This window comes from Halichoeres trimaculatus, unplaced genomic scaffold, assembly GCF_033239565.1.
Source record: "Halichoeres trimaculatus isolate MK-OKI-2021-1 unplaced genomic scaffold, fHalTri1.1 fHalTri1_scaffold_17, whole genome shotgun sequence".
Lineage (NCBI taxonomy): Eukaryota > Metazoa > Chordata > Actinopteri > Labriformes > Labridae > Halichoeres > Halichoeres trimaculatus.
In genome coordinates this window covers 23,124,905-23,144,237 of record NW_027437195.1, presented here as the reverse complement: position 1 = coordinate 23,144,237, position 19,333 = coordinate 23,124,905, and the positions used below count along the sequence as shown (strand labels likewise).

The 19,333-nt window shown below is 42.4% G+C and overlaps 1 protein-coding gene across 1 annotated transcript; it reads left to right on the top strand.

Annotated features, from left to right (window-relative positions):
• The first annotated feature begins 754 nt into the window (after positions 1-754).
• atr (ATR checkpoint kinase) lies at positions 755-19,275 on the top strand. Its single transcript, XM_074691547.1, has 48 exons — positions 755-948; positions 1,082-1,173; positions 1,265-1,417; positions 1,508-2,373; positions 2,464-2,577; positions 3,228-3,394; positions 3,493-3,656; positions 3,780-3,932; positions 4,009-4,207; positions 4,285-4,529; positions 4,632-4,828; positions 4,912-5,012; positions 5,209-5,380; positions 5,487-5,642; positions 5,726-5,920; positions 6,073-6,168; positions 6,286-6,375; positions 6,630-6,725; positions 6,822-6,952; positions 7,164-7,307; positions 8,414-8,507; positions 8,621-8,746; positions 8,854-9,060; positions 9,156-9,269; positions 9,368-9,483; positions 9,589-9,709; positions 10,709-10,846; positions 10,943-11,111; positions 11,626-11,792; positions 12,027-12,191; positions 12,429-12,520; positions 12,796-12,887; positions 12,983-13,160; positions 13,248-13,433; positions 13,527-13,686; positions 13,775-13,954; positions 14,035-14,177; positions 14,972-15,069; positions 15,232-15,461; positions 15,549-15,683; positions 16,088-16,288; positions 16,385-16,528; positions 17,594-17,744; positions 17,845-18,001; positions 18,130-18,283; positions 18,393-18,544; positions 18,630-18,735; positions 18,837-19,275. Exons 1-48 carry the CDS (start codon positions 896-898, stop codon positions 19,008-19,010), a joined length of 7,734 nt encoding a protein of 2,577 aa, XP_074547648.1. The 5' UTR covers positions 755-895; the 3' UTR covers positions 19,011-19,275.
• Positions 19,276-19,333: the final 58 nt, after the last annotated feature.

Genomic DNA, 19,333 nt, shown 5'->3' with positions numbered 1-19,333 from the left:
CAAAGTCAGAATTTTGAGATACTATGTCTCAACAAAATGATGGTTTCTCATAATTATAAGACAATAAATCATGATGATGAAATAATAGATCATAATAGTGAGGTAATATCTCGTAATAATGAGGAACTGATCCACATGAGATACTTCAAAACAATGAAAAACTATCTCATAATGCTGACTTAGCACCTTAGTAATGCACAACAATGAGTTAGTTTTTCACAAGATAGTAAATCATACTAATGGGTGAGTGTCTCAAAATTAAAAAAAGACCATTTAATGACCATGAAATAGGTCATAACATAATATTGAGATACTGAATTAAAATGATTAGATAGTATATCAGAATAATAATTTAATAATATATGGGAATCAATTAGTAAGCTGTATCTCAAAATTATGGGACACTTTTTTGTAGTAATAAGATTGTATTTTACAAGATACTAAGTCATAATAATAAGAGAGTATTTCATTACAGTGAAATAAAATGTCATAATTATGATTTAAAAGTCATAATAATGAGATACTTAATCAAAATTATATCATATCTTGTGTTTATGAATTGTATTATTATTATTATTATTATTATTATTATTATTATTATTATTATTATTATTATTATTATTATTATTATTATCATTATTATTAGTAGTATTATTATTAGTATTATTATAATATGAAGCTAAAGACACATTTTGCCCTTCGACTTTTGCTATAGGTCTTATGACGCTTCCCGGTTGCCGTACCAAAACACAAACGTCATGCTTTGGAGGGAAACTTTTCGAAAGCGTTGACAGGACGCATTGGACGTATGGAAGTGTCCATTAAACCGAGTTGTTTTATTCTGTCAAGTCTTGAAGAAGTCGTTTTAACAGCGAATAACACCGCCTGAGTAGAAATGGAGGGACTGGAAATGTCTGCGATGATACCGGCTCTTCAGGAGCTAGCTGGGTGAGGAACAGGCTAGTGGTGGCTAGGCTAACTGTAACAGCATGTCGATAACAATATGATGTTTAGGGTTAAGTTAAGAAAACAACAACCCCCTGTTACTTTAATTAATGTAAGACTGTGTTGGTGTTTGCAGTGCCAGTGCTGCTGGGTACGAGCAGGCGGTGCAGAAACCTCGACAGATCCTGTGTCAGTTCATTGACAGGATCCTGACTGATGTGGATGTCGGTGAGTTAGGGGGCTGAAGCAAAGTCATACTTGTTCACCTTTTTCGACCACCTTTTTTGTTGGCTTCTCACTTTTAACTGTGTTCCTCCAGTTGCTGTAGGTCTCAGTAAGAGGTCGAGTTCAGAGCCGGCTTGTGTGATGCTTCTTGATTTTGTGCAGCACATAATCAAATCCTCCTCCCTGATGTTTGCCAATCCTTCCTGTCAGCCCGCAGAATATCCAGATACCACACAGAGTTGTACGGGTAAGAGATGCTCTCTAAAGAAAGCTATTCTTTTATTTTAATGACTCTGATTTTCATTCATGATGTCATGCTCTCCATCTTTTCTTTCAGACTTCAGCACGTGGGTGATGGTGCGTTTGCTTCGCGTGGCAGCAGCACCAGACTGTGACGTCATCCACAGCCGCATCTCTGCCGTGCTGTGCTCTTTGCTGCACACTCTGAGAGTCAGAGCGCCTTCCATCTGCGCTCGTCTCACACAGGAGTTTATTTTCTTAGCTCAGGATCTCGGTGATGTCTTGTACACTCATCTTACCACACTGTCAGGACCAGGACACACTTTATGGCCTGTAACACTCAAATGCTTCAGTATCTCACCCGGTTGTGGCTCCTCATACCTCACCCCTTCTCCTCTGAGCCTCTCCTCACCTGCTGCTCTTGAGTCACTGAGCGCCGTGACACTCGGCGTCTTAACCAACTCCATGAGAGGAGTCGTGTCCCGCCATGACCTCCGTGCCGCCTGGGAAGCAGCCTGCTCTTTCCTTGCGAATGGTAACACCAGGCTGAAGAGGCTCTCCATGGTGATGCTGAGGCAGCTGGTGGAGCTGGGAGGGTTTCCTGAGATCCAGAGCCACAAGTTCTTCCCAGCCTATCTCCATTTGTTGCAAACACATTCCTTCGCTGACGCAGGGAGCGGCGCTTATGAAGGAGAGCTGCTTCTCCTGACCCGTTGCGTGTTTCAGTCCTCTCACTCAAGCTTCGAGCCCATCCATCTCTCACAGACATTCGAGTGTGTTTGCACCCTTGGAGGGTCAGGTGTCAGGATGGGGACAGAGGTTACAGAATCTCTCTGTTTGCTGTTCAGCTTCTTGCTCTCTGTTGCAGTCGTTTATGAAAGTGCTGCGTCCCTAAGACGGCAGAGGGTCACAGAGGTCTGCAGTGAGCTGTCACAAAATGTTGGAACTGCAAACCAGGCTGAGGTACGCCTCTCTTTTTAGAATAAAATCTAATTTTTCTGTGCTTTTTTATCCCTTGCACCCTTTATTAACAGTTAAACTTGTGTTTCTCAGTGTGCCGAGGGGTTCCTTCAAGCAGCACTAAGAGCAGAGGCTGCTTTGGTGATGCAGAAATCTGAAGACGGAGAGACTGCAGCGAAGAAGTCCTGCAAATCAGCTGGCAAAAGAGCAAAAAAATCAGCAGAGTAAGTAAAAAAAGATATCTGCAGTGAAAACAGATGACAGTTGGCCTCAGAGACATTTTAGTTCCTCAAAGAATAGTTTCTGGATCTTAAAGTTCCTTGTTCTTCTGGTTGAAAAGCATGGTGATCCACAGAAATTTACAAATCCTCTCAAAAGTTTGAAACAACACTGGACTTGGAACACCAAGGCAAATTTTTAAGGGTGTCAATTTGATTTAATTGTGATTCTTCGATATTAACGATTTTTGAGATTTTTAGTTTGTCTTTAAACACCAGATCATGTGAAAAAGTTAAATGATGATAATGTCTATAGACTATATCAGGAGCCGCATTTTCCCATGAAATGCACATCACGTGAGTCATAGAGAAACATTTCACTCTCTGCTGGAGAAGAGTGGTAACTTTTTTCCAATCTTGTTTATAAACAAAGACTGAAATGAAGAATTTGAATCCGAAAAAAGATGAAAAAAAAAAATATCCCAGTTTTGATATTGTTGGATAAAAAATCCTGATATACCGGTTTTTAATTTTTTTTTCTCCCACCTCTAATGCTCACTTAACCAACATCAAAACTAACCTGTTTCAGTTGCTGAAGTATCATTAACAACCTGATGATTCTCTGTTTCTTTAAGTGAGGTGGACATGCGTGAATGTAGTGAGGTCTGGGCCGCGGTGAACGCACGTCTGGAGGAGCTGCTGACCTTGTTGGACTCTGGTGAACCTGAACCAGCACAGACTCTCTCTGCTCTGGAGGGTCTGAGCCTCATCCTGCACCTGGCGGCCTGCTGCTCATCTCCCACCAGGTGAAAACACGGTGACGGTCACACACGCTGAGAAAATACAGGAAAGAATTAAGTCGACAACTTTCACTGCTCTCACTTGTGCTCCCTTTCTTTGACAGCCCGTCTCCTCTGCTCTGGGTGCCTTTTGAGACGCTGGCCAGGGTGCTGAACAGCTGTCAGTCTGTGTTAGAAGGAGGAGATCAACCTGTTTCAAACCAGGACTACTTTAAATCTGCCTATAAGACCACTGTCAGGGTCCTGGACTCTGTCCTCTACCTAACAAGTAAGGATGATAAATACACCATAAGCCTGGTATTTGATGTTATTTATTAAAAGGAAACCATTTGGAGTGCTTTACATCATCATAACGATGTGTTCATGTCTTTGTGTGTCTGTGTATGATAAGTGAACGGTCATAGAGATGGCGGGCTCCAGCAGCAGCTTTGTGCTCTTCTTTCTCTTCCCTGGGTGTGTGAGAACAAGTCTGCCTCAGCCTATCGGAGCTCAGGTTTCCCGTCCTGGCTTCCTGCTCTGTCCGATCGCCTCAGCTTCTGTTCCTGTGAGTACGGCTCACCTGTTTTCTTTATCCTCTCTGAAAGCTTTTCACTGATGTTAGACTTTCTGTGTCTTTCCAGCACCTGAGCTCAAAACAGACTGCTTGTCTCTGCTGGCTCTGCTTCCTTGCGGGGTGTATGAGACGTGGCGTGAGAGCGTGTTTTCCAAATCACTGCAGAGTCCGCATGAGGTAGTGAGAGCGATGGTGGTCCGGGCCTTTCCTCTTCTTCTCCACCACCTGAGGAAGTCACAACACGACCTCATCGGCACTGCTCTGCTGTAAGTCCTGTGGAAACATCAAACTTGATCCTGCTTATTTATATTTTATTTACTCGTCCTGATATTCCCCCTCACAGTTCCAGACTGGAAGACGCCTCAGAGCTGGTGAAGAAGGAGCTCGCCAGTATCATCGGTCAGCTGAGCTGTATCCAGTCAGAGCTCTCCCAGCTCAGTGTCTCGTCTCATTGTCCTAAAATGCTCTGTCACCAGCTCAGCCTTGCAGCAAAGCATGATGGCAACACTTGCCCGTCCCTCAGGGCGAGTTTTGTTCGACCCTTCTTGCCACTGCTTGGACAGCAAGCTCCAAGTGTTGTCAAACAAGGTACTTTGTGCTGTTCCTCTCCACAATAAGCTCTTATCAACAAACCTGAGAGACTTTCACTGACTTCAGGAGACTTTTTATGATTTTACTTTCATTTTCCAGCGTTCCTTGAAGCTTTGCCTCACCTCTGCCAGCACGTGAATCTGGCCGCTGCAGACGCTGACTCTCGAGCAGTTCTCTGTGCTCTGATTGGTCTAATGGAGGACTCCAATCAACAGATCCGAATACATTTCAGCCAATCACTGCGTTTCCTGTTGACGGAGAGCAGCAGAGGCTCTGAGCAGAGTTCTCTGGATGAGGTGAGTGGTTTTTGGTGATAAGCTTCTGATGTCTGTTGAAAAGGGAAAGTGTGAATAACAAATTTTCTCCTGTGTTTTCCAAGCTCCTGGTCGCCCGTCTTACAGAGGCGTTCAACAACGCCAAACTTAACAGAAATGACGAACTGCGCAACACTCTGATCCTCACCACAGGAGAGATCAGCAGGTCTGTGAAACATTTAACAACACCAGCTGTGCTCTTATACACTTGATCTGTAGAAGCAGATGAGATTGGGTTTGAAAAGGACATAGGTTTCTAAATCCGTCGGCATTCAAAGCATCTTCCTTTGAGTCAATGCCCCCATTTTAAGACCCACTCTGTGAACAAAGAGCATGAATTTATCTCTTTCCTCTTCTGTCAGAGCGTCTCAGGGCAGCCTGGTGTCCTTCTCTCTGCTGCGGCTGCTCCACTGTCTCCTCTCCAAGTCCTCCTCTGTGTCTGTGGCTGCGTACACTCAGATCAGAGCTCTGGCCACTGCTAAAGGTCTCAAACTGCAGACCCTCTTCAGCCAGTACAAGAATCCCATTTGTCAGGTGTGAAATCTTTCAGATCTTCCAGTAAACTCTGGCTTTAAGCTCATGTTCCTTTCTTTAACTGTTTTGAGCAAAGGGTTTGATGACTTCTTTTTTATGTGCTCAGTTCCTGGTGGAGTCTCTTCATTCACGTCATGCATCGGCCTTGAGGAGCACGCCGGATCAGGGCAGCGAATCAGCCCATCAGAGAGAGCTGGCTCTGGACATCCTGGCGCAGATAGCCCACGCTTTTGATTTCCCAGACCTCCACCGCTTCCTGACTGTACGTCAAACACCAAAGCTCAATCAGACACAGCAGTTGTCATGTTGAGTGTCTGAGACTTTTTTGTGTCTGTGTATCTGCAGAAGACTCTCCAGGTGCTCCTGCCTTACCTGGCTGCCAAAGCGAGCTCCACTGGCTCCGCCCTTATCCGTACTCTGGCCAATGAGCTGAAGGCAAACAGGAGAGAGATCCTGATCAATAACTTCAAGTACATCTTCAGTCATCTGGTTTGTTCCTGCACAAAGGAGGAGCTGGAGAGAGCTTTCCACTACCTGCAGGTAGCAACTGATTCATTCTGATACACGTTAATCTGCAGTTTAAAGATGTTAAATGAATTTGAGCGTTGTTTTTTGTCAGAGAAATGTTTGTTTAAATTTTATATAAATCTTGTTTTTATTTTTTTTTATGTTGTTTTTTTCTGTTTTTCCAGAGAGAGACAGAGATTGAACTGGGCTCTCTGCTGCGGCAGGACTTCCAAGGTCTCCACAACGAGCTGCTGCTGCGCCTGGGGGAACACTACCAACAGGTTGACTCACACATTAACACAAACTTTCCTAAGAATTAAGTCTTAAAATTACTTCCAATCTTCTGTACTTTGGAGCATTTTTGTCATTCAACACTTCTTCTTTGTGTTTCTGTGCAGGTCTTCAACGGTCTGGCAATCCTGGCTTCCTTTGCATCCAACGATGACCCCTACCAGGGTCCCAGAGACATCACCACTCCAGAGCGCATGGTATGTGTTAAAGTTTAGTTTTGTCCTGTTGTATCTTTGGTTAGAGCGTAGAAGCTTTTAAACAAACCTCACTGGATCATCTTCATCTTGGCGCAGACTTTTTGACAGCTGACACAGGAATTGTGCGTTGTCCCAGTCTTTATGTTTTTTGGGTGAACATACATGACTAAAAATGTTATCTTCCTGTAAAAAAAAAATTGATCCAACTTCTTGTTTTGCCTTGTTTTGTCCGTCTTTGGTTGTCATGGTGACAGGCGGACTACCTGCAGCCAAAGCTGTTAGGAATCCTCGCTTTCTTCAACATGCAGCTGCTGAGCTCCAGCGCAGGAGAGAAGGACCGCAAGAAGCTGGTATGTGATCAGAAACTGAGAGCCAACTGTTCTTAAAACTTTTTCTTATTCAGTGAAAAAGTTGTTTATGAGTAGTTCTCCTGTTTCACTGTGCAGGCATTAACCAGCGTGATGGCTCTGATGCGACTGATGGGATCCAAATACATCAGCTCTGTGAGGGTCAAGATGATGACGACGCTCCGCACAGGGCTCCGATACAGAGAGGACTTCCCTTTGCTCTGCTGCCAGTCAGTACACACACACACACACACACACACACACACACACACACACACACACACACACACACACATGCACATTCAAAGAAGAATTGTAGATATCTCTTCTGTTACTGCAAAACTGTTACTGTTGATTAGTTAAATATTTCTGTTTGTTCACACACTTATGGAACATTTGGACTCTGCTTCTAATGGTCTGTCATTAAAATCCTCCGCACAGGACGTGGGAGTGTTTTGTGAAGAGTTTGGAGCCAGCACACTTGGGCCCTCTTCTGAGTCACGTTATTGTTGCTCTGCTCCCATTGATCCCACTTCAGCCCAAAGAGACCGCTGCTATTATCCGCTTCTTGATCCTGGATAACAGGTAACAAACCACGCATCCAAACCAATAAAGTTTTATGTATCTGCCGTAAAACTCTTTTTTATGTGATTATAAAACAAAGTCAAAGTAAATTTGATTACTCTCCGAAAGCTGCTAGAAAGCAAACAAGACCACCAGAGTCACAGTAAATACCACAGGAAGCTTTTTCTTTACATTTTCTCCAGAATAGGTACAGTATGAGGTACACTGGACTATCAAAAATATGTTTCATTAAAAGACAACAGAAAGGATCAGGGCCAGCCACTAAAGCTTTTTGGGGACAGAAGGGCAGCTAAAAGAAAAGAAAGGATCTGAAACTTTTTTGACTCAAACTGACTTAAGTTACAAATCCTAAAGGAAAAAAAAGACAATTTTGACTATAATTTCATAATTACATAATTCATAATAACGTAAGAGTTATGACTTCATTGATATTTGAAAAAAGGGGAAAACACTGACTGAAATGTCCAAGAGTCTGAGGCAAAAAGTCAAAATTTGTTTTTTAATGTCATTTAAATTCCAAATAATTACAAAAATATCTGGGAAAAAAAAGGTCAAGTCTGATTTCTGACTTAAATCTAATAAATTTTGAAACAAAAAACATCATTTTAACTTCAGTTTCTGAATTTGTAGAAACAAGATTTCTGACCAATCTCAAAAATTATTTGAAAAAAAAAGTCTGAATAGTCTTTCAATTAAATCTCAAAATTCTCAGAAGACTATCACAATTTTGATTTTGAATTTTAAAAAGGCAAATATCTTTTTTTTTTTCAGCACTTGGCCTAAAAAAACGTTTGTTATTGTATTTAGTCCAAATCCTCTACTATAGAAAAGACAATGATACATATTCCCAACATAACAGATATAAAACACAACTTTCTCCACATGAGGCACCAAATTTTAACAAACCCAAACCTGCATGTGTGACCTTCAGTTTGAAAGATTTAAAGTTGATAATGTAAACAAAAAGAAAACAGAAAATTGTCTGCTAAAAAATCAGTGCTTTTGATTTTACCACTTTACTTTACAGTAAATGTTCAAAAGTTTCCAAAACATCAAAATTTCCACTGTGGCCTCTGCATTGTTTTAATTCAGCGGATTTCCCACAGGGAGGAAGTCAGCGATTATCTCCATGAGATTTACTTCCTGCCCGAACATCCTGAGCTGAAAGACATCCACACAGTTCTGCAGAACTACAAGAAGGTCAGGATGGAGAATAGGATGACGAGCACAATCAGACAGATGCTATTTTTGCTTACAATTAATATGTAAAGATGAAAAGAATTAAACTTTTTCATTCTTCTTTTGTTTTACAGCTGACAGCCAGCAGCAGTGACCTGGCTGCGGCGCTGCAGCTCTCCATGAGGGCTGTTCAACATGAAAACGTGGACGTCAGGATTCACGCGCTGACCAGCCTCAGAGACATGATGCACAACAACCAGGTACAAACAAAGACATGCATGCACAAGCAAAGTGAAGCAACTTCTGTCTCCCAAACATCCTTCGCTCAAACACTAACTCCACCCTTTGTGTTTGTCACGGGCTGCAGGATTGGCTGCTGCGACAGGTTTGTGCGAGTGAGGCGGTGGAGCCGGTCATCTCCAGCCTGGTGTCGGTGCTGCTGAAGGGCTGCCAGGACTCGTCCCCTGAGGCCAGGCTGCTCTGTGGGGAGTGTCTGGGGGAGCTGGGGGCTGTGGACCCTGGACGTCTGGATCTGTCACACACACATACACACGGCGACCGCAACACCTTCGTGGTAAACTAGACGAGATGAGACCTGCTTGCTTAATTTTTACATGGACTCTAACATGAACATTAATAGACGTGTATTCTTTTTTTTTGTATTAACAGAGTGGCGTTGATGATCCAAACTTTGCCTACGACCTTCTGACAGAACTAACCAGAACATTTCTGGCTTATGCTGATGATGTGAGAGCACAGGACTCTGCTGCTTACGCCATTCAGGTGCACACATGAACTTCATTCACACGTGCACTGAAGCTATCTCTTCAAACCCATCATCATCATCAACTTGTTCCTGAATTTTCTGTTCTTCATCACAGGAGCTGCTGTCCATCTTTGAGTGCCGCGAGGGTCGAACAGACTCGCCAGGGCGGAGTCTGTGGAGGAGATTCCCTGAGCATATCCAGGAAATACTGGAACCACACCTGAACAGCAGGTATTAAACTTTATACACAGGAAGATGTCAAACACAAGAAGTCAAGTAGGAGATGTTTTCATTTCTAATCTCTCTCTTTAAACTTTTGTAACTGCCTTCTCTTAGGTACAAGAGCAGCCAGAAAGAAGTGAACTGGTCCAAACTGAAGAAGCCAGTGTACTTGAGTAAGAGAGGCAGCAAGTTCTCTGATTGGTCAGCCACCTGGGCCGGTTATCTCATCACCAAGGTTAGCTTGATTGGGTTTACTTTAAGAGGAAATTGGATACACAACTGGATCTTACAAGGTTTTCTTTCAGTTGTCAGGTCCCTTCTCTGTTTAGAGCAGAGGATGTGCCGTCCATGGTTTCCAAAAAGAATGCAACATTTTGACTGGGACAGTTTTCTACTTTTCCTCATTCTATCTTTAATGGGTTAAATCAGAGGTTTCTAGTTATTTTAACCCATGACCCAGAAAAATAGTGGTGCCTCCGACTAGCGGCTCCCTGCCACAGGATTCCAAGAATAGACAAACAAAAAAAAGATGCTTAATTTATTTAACTGTTAGAAAATCAGACTACTTACACTTATCGTCATTATCCTGGCTTGTTCAATTAGGGGTCTTCATTACATAAATATGGAAAACAGATCAAGCATTTCCCATTTGCATGGTATTTATATAAAAATAAAACCCTATATTTTTTAATATTTTTGCAATTATGGATGAAATATGAACTTTTTTATTTTGGAAGAAATTACGGTTATCTTCAGTTTGAACCTTCATTTGTGGGCGGGTTGACAAACTGTGTGCACAGAGTGGTTTTAAGAAGTACTTTTGGGCCTATGCGGTCAGTCCCACTACAGAGTCATGTCTGCTTTTAATGCCTAAGGGCCTGAAGATCTTGGTCTCCTTCTGTTGATGATATTATGAAATGTAGATGATGAAATCCCCAAGCTGATTCCAGTTTTACAAAAGAGCATTAACAACATTCGCAAACCATCAAATTCTGTTTTTATCAAATTTTTAAGCAGCGTTCCATCTCAAGGTCAATTTTTTTCCAACAAGCCTCCCATTTTTCTGAATACTCACATAATAGCTAATAGCAAAACATGCAGTATTGTGTGTTATAGAGTAAAGCAGACATTGTGATGATATTGATCCAAAAATATGAACCTAATTGTGCTGATGCAAAAGTTTGTGTTTGTTTTTTTGTGAACATCTCTTTAAAAGTAGCTTTATGTGTTTCAGGTGAGACATGAGCTCGCCAGCAAAGTGTTCACCTGCTGCAGTTTCATCATCAAACACGACTACAAAGTCACAATCTACCTGCTGCCTCATATCCTGCTCTACATGCTGCTGGGCTGCACACCTGCAGAGCAGCAGGAGGTAAGCAAACCTCTCTATTTACAGTAATCATGCAACAAAAGACGTTTATCCCCTTTTTAGCTCAACTGTGAATAATTACACCCCTCTTTCCAACAGGTAACTGAGGAGATGCTGGCTGTGCTCACAGAGGGTGACGGAGCTGCGGGTGGGCGTTGTCAGGACACAGCCTCCAGCCTATCACAGCTCAGTATTCAGACTGTGTTCAGTATATTGTCTCACCTCATGCAGTGCAGTCGCCACATCCTCTCCTCCAAACCCAAAAATGGCAAGTCCCAACATGCTCACTTTTGACGGATAGTTCCCTTTATGCCGGTTATATCTAACAGACAACAGTTTAAAGAGGGGGTATTCTGCTTTTCCATATTGACAATGCTGGATGTTCATACTTGACAGGTTTTCAAACCACTAAGATTTTCTATGTCGGAGAAATCCCTGATTCTGTCTGTAAACTGCTCAGAACGGCTTGTTCTAAAAAAATTGCACAAGCTCTCCATGAAACTTCCCTAAATGATGAGGTCATCGCATAAGGATCTCTTCTCTGGTTTGGACCTAAAACACCAAGGTTTGCCCATTGCTCCACCCCAAAGAAGCCTCCAGAGGACTGGCCAATTAGAAGGAATGGGGTTTTGGGGCTAGAAGCCTTAAAGAGACAGCAGCCAAAAAGTGCAATACCCCTCTTTAAAAAAAATGATAACAATATCAAAATGAGATAGTTGACATGTTGTACCTGCATTAGTCTATGTTGAATCACTCACTGTTGAATCAATGTGTTTCTGCAGAGAGTGGGGATTACCAGCGTGTGACGGCCTTCCTGAAGGGTATCCCACAGGATGTCCTCGCCAAGGCCTCACTGCGATCCAAGGCATACACTCGTGCCCTCATGCACTTTGAAGCATACATCTTAGAAAACAAAGAGAACATCCAGGATCATCTCACCTTCTTACAGGTCAGAGAAAAGTTGTATTTATTCTCTCAAAGTCAATTCCTATAATTGAAAATAAACAATTTGCTTGATAAAACTCTGACACAGCTTTGATTTGATATGATTGGACAGCCTCCAACAACCAAAATTTGCAGAGCAGAACAATAAAGTGGTGCTCAAAGTCCATAAAAATTAATATTGACTTTCTGTTCTGTGGATGCTCTGTCTCAGCTCTTTTGAAACGATTTTCTGTTGCAGACGCTGTACGCTGCCATGCATGAGCCCGATGGAGTGAGAGGAGTCAATGCCCTCCGGAGAGAGGAGCCGTCGCTACGGGAACAGATACTGGAGCATGAGAGCATCGGCCTTCTGCGAGACGCAACCGCGTGCTATGACAGAGCCATACAGCTGGAGTCAGACCAGGTGCACACACACTCTCTAGACTTAGCATGGGATCTTCAGCATGAGTTTTGCATCTATAAATTATACTTAAAGTCCTATTTATGATGCATTCAGAACCTTTTTGAGACTGTTTTTCTGTTTTCTTTCGGGCCAGATGTCAGTATTTTACATGAAACATAGCTGTGTATTTTAATCTAGCAGGGTTATTTCTTTTATTTTCTTCCTTTTTTCGTATTTCACTGGTGCCTCTGTGAACAGATTGGTCACTATCATGGAGTGATGACCTCAATGCTCGGCCTGGGTCAGCTGTCGACAGTCATCACTCAAGTCAATGGAGTGCTCGCCAACAAGTAAGTCATTATGACTCCTCTCATTCTAACCAAAGTTACCTTTTAACTCTGGCTCAGCGCACTTGGAGGGTATGTAGAAACATGTCATTTGCTCTTTAGACTGTTTTTTGAACTTGCATTTAGGTTGAAAAAGATCACATCAGAAAGAGCTACACATCTGTGGAGAAACTGCACATTTCTGAATAAAATAAAAGTTTGAACTTTTTCCATCTGGGACCTCAAACAGTAACATACTGGTAGTGTTGTTAATACAGATTCTTTATTTCAACAATCAGGCACCAGTGGAAGTCAGAGCTGAACACTTACAGAGTGGAAGCAGCCTGGAAGCTTGGAAAATGGGACCTGCTTGAAGATTATTTGAGCTCAGGTAAAAAGAAAATGCTTTGAATCGTCTGACAGTATTGTACATTATACACCCAGAAAGGTTTGAACTTTCATGTTGCACTGCCATCACCCCTTCAGACAGTCAGTCCAGTACCTGGGGCGTGCGGCTCGGCCAGTTGCTGCTGTCAGCGAAAAAACAGGACACAGAAAGTTTCAACGAGAAGCTGAAGGTGGTGAGGAAGGAGCAGGTCGTGCCACTTTCTGCAGCCAGTTATGAGTGTGGAACTTACCAAAGAGGATACGAATACATCGTGAGGTCTGTTTGTGTCCATTGTTGAGGCTATTTTCAGATTGATTGGAATAATATCGTTTGCATCTTAAAATGATGTGTTTTTGTGATCAGGCTCCACATGCTCAGTGAGCTGGAGCACACATTCACTGAGCTGCAGAAACAGAGAGAAAGCTCCACCCCCAGCCTCAGTCAGCTGCCTCCTCATTGGTCTGATCGGCTTGAGATGACCCAGAATTCCTTCAGAGCCAAGGAGCCAGTCCTCGCTCTAAGACGAGCCCTGCTGAGCCTGGGAACACAGTAAGGATTTGGACACAAAATCAGACAAATCAAACTGTTACAGGGTCAATCTACAAGATGCACCACAAATCCCTCCCTGTGCTTGGTTTGCAGGCCCTTAAGCACAGAGCTGGTCGGTGAGTGCTGGCTGCAAAGCGCCCGTGTGGCCAGAAAGGCCGGACACCATCAGACTGCTTTCAATGCGCTGCTGAATGCAGAGAACACACATCTGGCTGAGCTGGTCACCGAGAAGGCCAAGTGGCTTTGGTCCAAGGTGAAAACAAATTTAGAAAAAGGTTAGAAATTTTCTGCCGAAACACAAAAAAAGATGATTTGAAAAAAATCTGTTGTTGTGGTGTCAGGGTGATGTCCACCAGGCCCTGATCGTCCTGCAGAAGGGTGTGGCTCAGTGTTTCCCGGATGATCAGCCGCTCACAGACCCCCGCAGTCTGCAGACTAAAAGCAAGGCCATGTTGCTGGTGGGGCGCTTTATGGAGGAGACGGCTAACTTTGAGTCAAACGCCATCATGAAGGCGTATAAGGTATGTTTTTTCTTAAAATTAAATCATGACTGGCTCTTCTGTGTAATTCTCTTCTCTATAAATATGTTTGTTTGTTTCAGGATGTGACCCACCTTCTGCCAGAGTGGGAAGACGGCAACTTCTACCTGGCCAAGTACTACGACAAAGTGATGCCAATGGTGACGGATAACAAGCTGGAGAAACAAGGAAACCTCATCAGATACATCGTCATGTACTTCGGAAAGTAAGTGAGTGAAGAGTCTTAGAGCAGTGATCAGAGCTATTAAATGAGAATACTGTCATCAGGGTGTCCCCGCATCCTTGAAAAGTCTTAAAAAGTCTTAAATTCATGCATCTAAGATTAAGGCCTTAAAATGTCAAATTCATGCTGGTCTTAAATACCTCAGGGCTTTTATCTGCTACATGAAGTCCACCCTGAATACGGAACTTTTATAGTGGTAGCTAGTGCCAGCGTGCACTGCCTGTCCTGTCCACTGCCTTTTACTTTTGGCTCTGGTATGCAATTCATTTACCCAACCTAAGAAAGAAGTACCTGATAATAACAATCTGCAACATGGAAGCCCATTTCTGCCAGTTAGAAAAATATAAATAGAAGAAAAAGTTCAAGTTATGAGATAAAAAGTCAAAATTATGAGATAAAAAGTGATAATTTTGCTTTAAAATACAAAACTTATCAGTTTTGTTCCAAAAATAGAAAACACCTCTATTTTTTTTATCTTTTTAGGGATGCTATTTTCAGTCTTTTTTTGGCTTTAATCCCTGTGATATAAATTATCTACATACTAGCTAGCCAGTCTGGGACTTTAGGTAATTGCAAATTTATTGAGGGTTGGCTGGACGATGTCAGTTCAGATTGTAATACAGCTGGATCCCTCTAACATCATCTTTATTTATGCCATTTTCAGCCTCAAATTTCATTCAAGGCATTAAAAAGTCTTAGAAAGTCTTAAATTTAACTTGCTGAAACCTGCAGATACCCTGGTCATGAGTAACTGTTGTTACCTTTTTCCTCTTTAGAGCGTTGCAGTTTGGGAACCAGTACATTTACCAGGCCATGCCTCGAATGTTGTCTCTGTGGCTCGATTTTGGAGCCAAAGTGTGTGAGTGTGAGAAAGGTGGGTGGCAAGACACACTCATAGTGGTCACGTACTTCCAATGTGTGACAAACTTCCACGTGTTGGTTTGCTTTTATTGACTTAAGTGAAATTGAAATTTCACTTAAGTGAAATTGAGGAGAATTTGTAACTGATTTTAAAAATATGTTTCCTTCCAAACAGCTGGCCGAGCAGACAGACAGATGCGACAGGAACTGGGGAAAATCAACACGGTGGTAAGCGAGCATTGTGCTACTTTGGCACCGTACCAGTTCCTGACTGCCTTCTCCCAGCTCATCTCCAGAGTGTGTCACTCCAGTGACGAGGTCTTCAACGTCCTCATGACCATCGTGGCTAAGGTCTTCCTGGCGTATCCCCAACAGGCCATGTGGCTGATGACAGCTGTCTGTAAGGTGGGTGGGTGGTTGTACATGTTGATGTACAGTGTATGCATTTTGTTTCCTGCTGTCATAGTTGTGTCTTTATCTGTCTTATTTCAGTCGTCATACCCCATGCGTATGAATCGCTGTAGTCAGATCCTTAAGAAAGCCATCAGCCTCAAACAGTCTCTGGAGAAATTCATTGGAGATGCCAACAGACTGACTGACAAGCTGCTGGAGCTGTGCAACAAGCCGGTAAACACACACACACACACACAATCTGCTTCTTTACCTTTATGAAATCTGTTTTAAAGATATTTTTTTCCTCTCTCAGTGTGGCAATTATGTAATAACATCCACAACGACTCCGACATGCTGCATTTATTGAGGATTTTTTAAGATTCTACTCACCTGTACTCTGAATTGATTGAGTATACAGCCACAACCCCATAAAACACTTTCTCATATGACTCAGGTGCTCAGTAAAATATCCTCACAAATCAATCTTGAGTACAACATTCTGTTTGCAGACAAAATTAGATTTGATCAAGGAACATTTATTGATCCCTCTGAAGGAGGAGAGCTCACAGCATTTAGTAGCAGAAATATAAAACAGAAATACAGGAGCAGATTCATGTTTGTGTGAATTTATCCCTCAGGTGGATGGTAACAGCACCACCCTCAGCATGGGCGTTCACTTCAAGATGCTGAAACGTCTGGTGGAGGAGCCGACCTTCAGCCAAATCCTGATCCCGCTACAGTCTGTCCTCATTCCCACGCTGCCCTCTACTGGAGGGGCAAACACACAGCACGATGCCTTCCCTGGACACTGGGCGTACCTGGATGGCTTTGAAGACTGTGTAAGAAGCAACATTTATTCCTGTTAGCTGGAGTATGTACTGTCTCATCAACAAACGTTTCCTGAAAACCAAATCTGTGTGTGCACATGTGTGTAGGTGGAGATCTTGGCCTCCTTACAGAAGCCTAAGAAGATCAGTCTAAAGGGGTCAGATGGGCGGAGCTACACCATGATGTGTAAACCTAAAGATGACCTGAGAAAAGACTGCAGACTCATGGAGTTTAACTGCCTCATCAACAAGGTGAGTGAGTTAACAACAAGTTAAAAAATTATCTAGTTTAAGAAATGTGCAAGGTTCACTTAAACAATCGTTTTAATCCTCTACATTTGACTGAATCAGTTATAGTAAAGTCAGGGGGAAAAAATTTAAATTCTGGTCCTATTACGTCTTTAATTTCACTCAGCAATGTGCAGTTTCTATGTAGATGTGAAGTTCTCTCTAGAACCATCTGTTATCAAGCCCCTTGTCTCAGCCTCTGTCTTAAACACTTAATTTATTCTACTATCTCTTTAAGAACCCTGCAAACATTCCAGAACCCAAGAAACTTCTTCCACTGTTGAAATATTAGTAAATTGGTTTTTTTTTTCAATAAATTACTAATTTTCCTTATGAAAGACATGCAAACTTGTGATGTCATTAGTTGAGCATATCTCATGTGATTCTCACTGAATTCTCATGTGACCTTTTGAACAAGACAGTAAGAGGAGATTGCAGTCTTAAACAGGGATAACTCCACAACATGTTTCCCTTGCAAGACAGCTACTGTCTCTTTAAGACCTCTGCCAGCATTCCAGAACCCAGCATTCATGAAACCTCCCCTGCTGTTGCCATAAAACTAAATTAGTTTTCCCTTGTAAGAAGAACTAGAATTTTCCCTTATATAGGTATTTGCTAACTTGTGTTATCATAATCTAAACAAATCTAATGTGGATCTCACTGAATTCTCATGTGACCTTTTGAACAAGCTGTTTAAGGCTACCTATATTCATCAAACATTTTGATCTGATATTTTTTTATCTGAAATAAAGCAGAAAAAAACTCTAGCAAAGCAAAATTATTAACATGAATATTGGGCCCATGGTCTCATTTTTGCATGATTATCTTAAATGATCACACATATGAACCAACACCTTAGTAACATGATGTCAACAAAACAAACATTGGATTTATTTGAAGGCTGTGTTGAAGATGAAAACAGACTGTTCAGATGTCAGTTTCTCTCTGTGAAGTTTGCTTGACACGTGTAGTGAATTTGTAGGCTAAAGTTGGTGAAAGTGTGCAATTATTTGTTCTCTGTGTGTGTAGTGCCTACGCAAAGATGCTGAGTCAAGGCGGAGGGAGCTACACATCCGTACCTACGCTGTCATTCCTCTTAATGAGGAGTGCGGCATCATAGAGTGGGTCAACAACACAGCCGGGCTGCGCTACATCCTCACCAAGCTGTACAAAGAGAGAGGTATCTGCCAAAAAAGAGATCAAACAGTGATTGAACAGGAAAGGTAAAGCAGGTTGACCAGCATGGTGATAACTTGATCTGTTGCGTCTGTGTGTTAAAGGCATCCACCTCTCAGGTAAAGAGCTCCGAAAACTCATCCTGCCAAAGAATGCTCCCTTTCAGGAGAAGCTGAGAATCCACAAAGAGGTGCTGTGTGCTCGACACATCCCAGTGTTCTACGAGTGGTTTCTGCGGACCTTCCCTGACCCCACATCATGGTACAACCCAACATACATGAGAATTGAATCTAAAGATATTCACTTAGAGTGGGTTGTTGCAGGATTCATTTAGAGTCAGGTGTTAGAAACAGTTTATTTTAACACAAGCTGTGTCTGTGTGTTTTCAGGTACAGCAGCCGCTCTGCGTACTGTCGCTCAACTGCTGTGATGTCCATGGTGGGGTACATCCTGGGTCTTGGGGATCGTCACGGAGAGAACATCCTCTTTGACTCTTTCACTGGGGAGTGTGTTCATGTTGACTTTAACTGCCTCTTCAACAAGGTTTGAGTTTGTTTCCTCAAACATTATTTCACTCTAGTTAAAATATTTATCTCAATACTCATTTTAATGTCATCTTCTATTCCTTGCTCTTTTTGCCTCTCTCCACTAGGGGGAGACATTTGATGTGCCAGAGGTGGTTCCTTTCCGTCTGACCCAAAACATGGTCCACGCCATGGGCCCCATGGGCACTGAGGGTCTCTTCAGACAGGCCTGTGAGGTCACCCTGAGATTGATGAGAGACCAGAGGGAACCACTCATGAGGTACACACATTCATAACTATTTTATTACTCTACAGCTTCTCTTACATGCTGAGCATTGAAGTTTCTTGTCAATTTTCACTCATAGTGTTCTGAAGACCTTCCTTCATGACCCCCTGGTGGAGTGGAGCAAACAAGGCAAAGGACTATCCAAAACTCAGGCCAATGAGACTGGAGAGATAGTCAATGAAAAGGTGTTTGCACGACTTGACTTGTCTTGAAATATGTTTTTAACCTGCTTGCAGTAAAATTTCACCATAAAGTTTTATATCTATCTCTTTTTCCTCTCCTCAAGGCGAAAACCCACGTGTGTGACATCGAGCAGCGCCTGCAAGGAGTAATTAAGAGCAGGAATAAAGTCCTGGGTCTTCCCCTGTCCATAGAGGGACATGTCCACTACCTCATACAGGAAGCCACAGATGACAAACTGCTCTGTCAGATGTATCTGGGCTGGGGGCCTTACCTGTGAAGCATTTATTTTATAAAAGAGAGACCCTAAAGTGTTCCTAAACCATTGAATGTAGAAAAAAAAAACATATAGGGCCATAATTCTGTTCAAGCACTTTTTGTTATTAAAAAATTTCTATTTTCTGAAGTCAGTTTATTTGTTCACCTTTCCTTTAATAAAGGGTTTGTTTTGCAGATTTATGTTTGTAGGGAAATGTGTCTGGCAGAATAAGTGGGTCTTCTAATCCCTTAACTCTCCTTAGCCTCTCTTTAGCTTTAAGATTGTTTTAATCCCCTCTCTGTTTCTCTCCTCCTGCACTTACTAATGGTGCGATCAGCTCACCT

Coding starts and splice junctions, on each gene's coding strand:
- atr (XM_074691547.1), top strand. CDS start 896: ATGGAGGGACTGGAAATGTCTGCGATGATACCGGCTCTTCAGGAGCTA. Junction 8,508..8,620: donor TTCTGCAGAACTACAAGAAG/GTCAGGATGGAG, acceptor TTTGTTTTACAG/CTGACAGCCAGCAGCAGTGA. Junction 13,687..13,774: donor CCAAGTGGCTTTGGTCCAAG/GTGAAAACAAAT, acceptor TTGTGGTGTCAG/GGTGATGTCCACCAGGCCCT.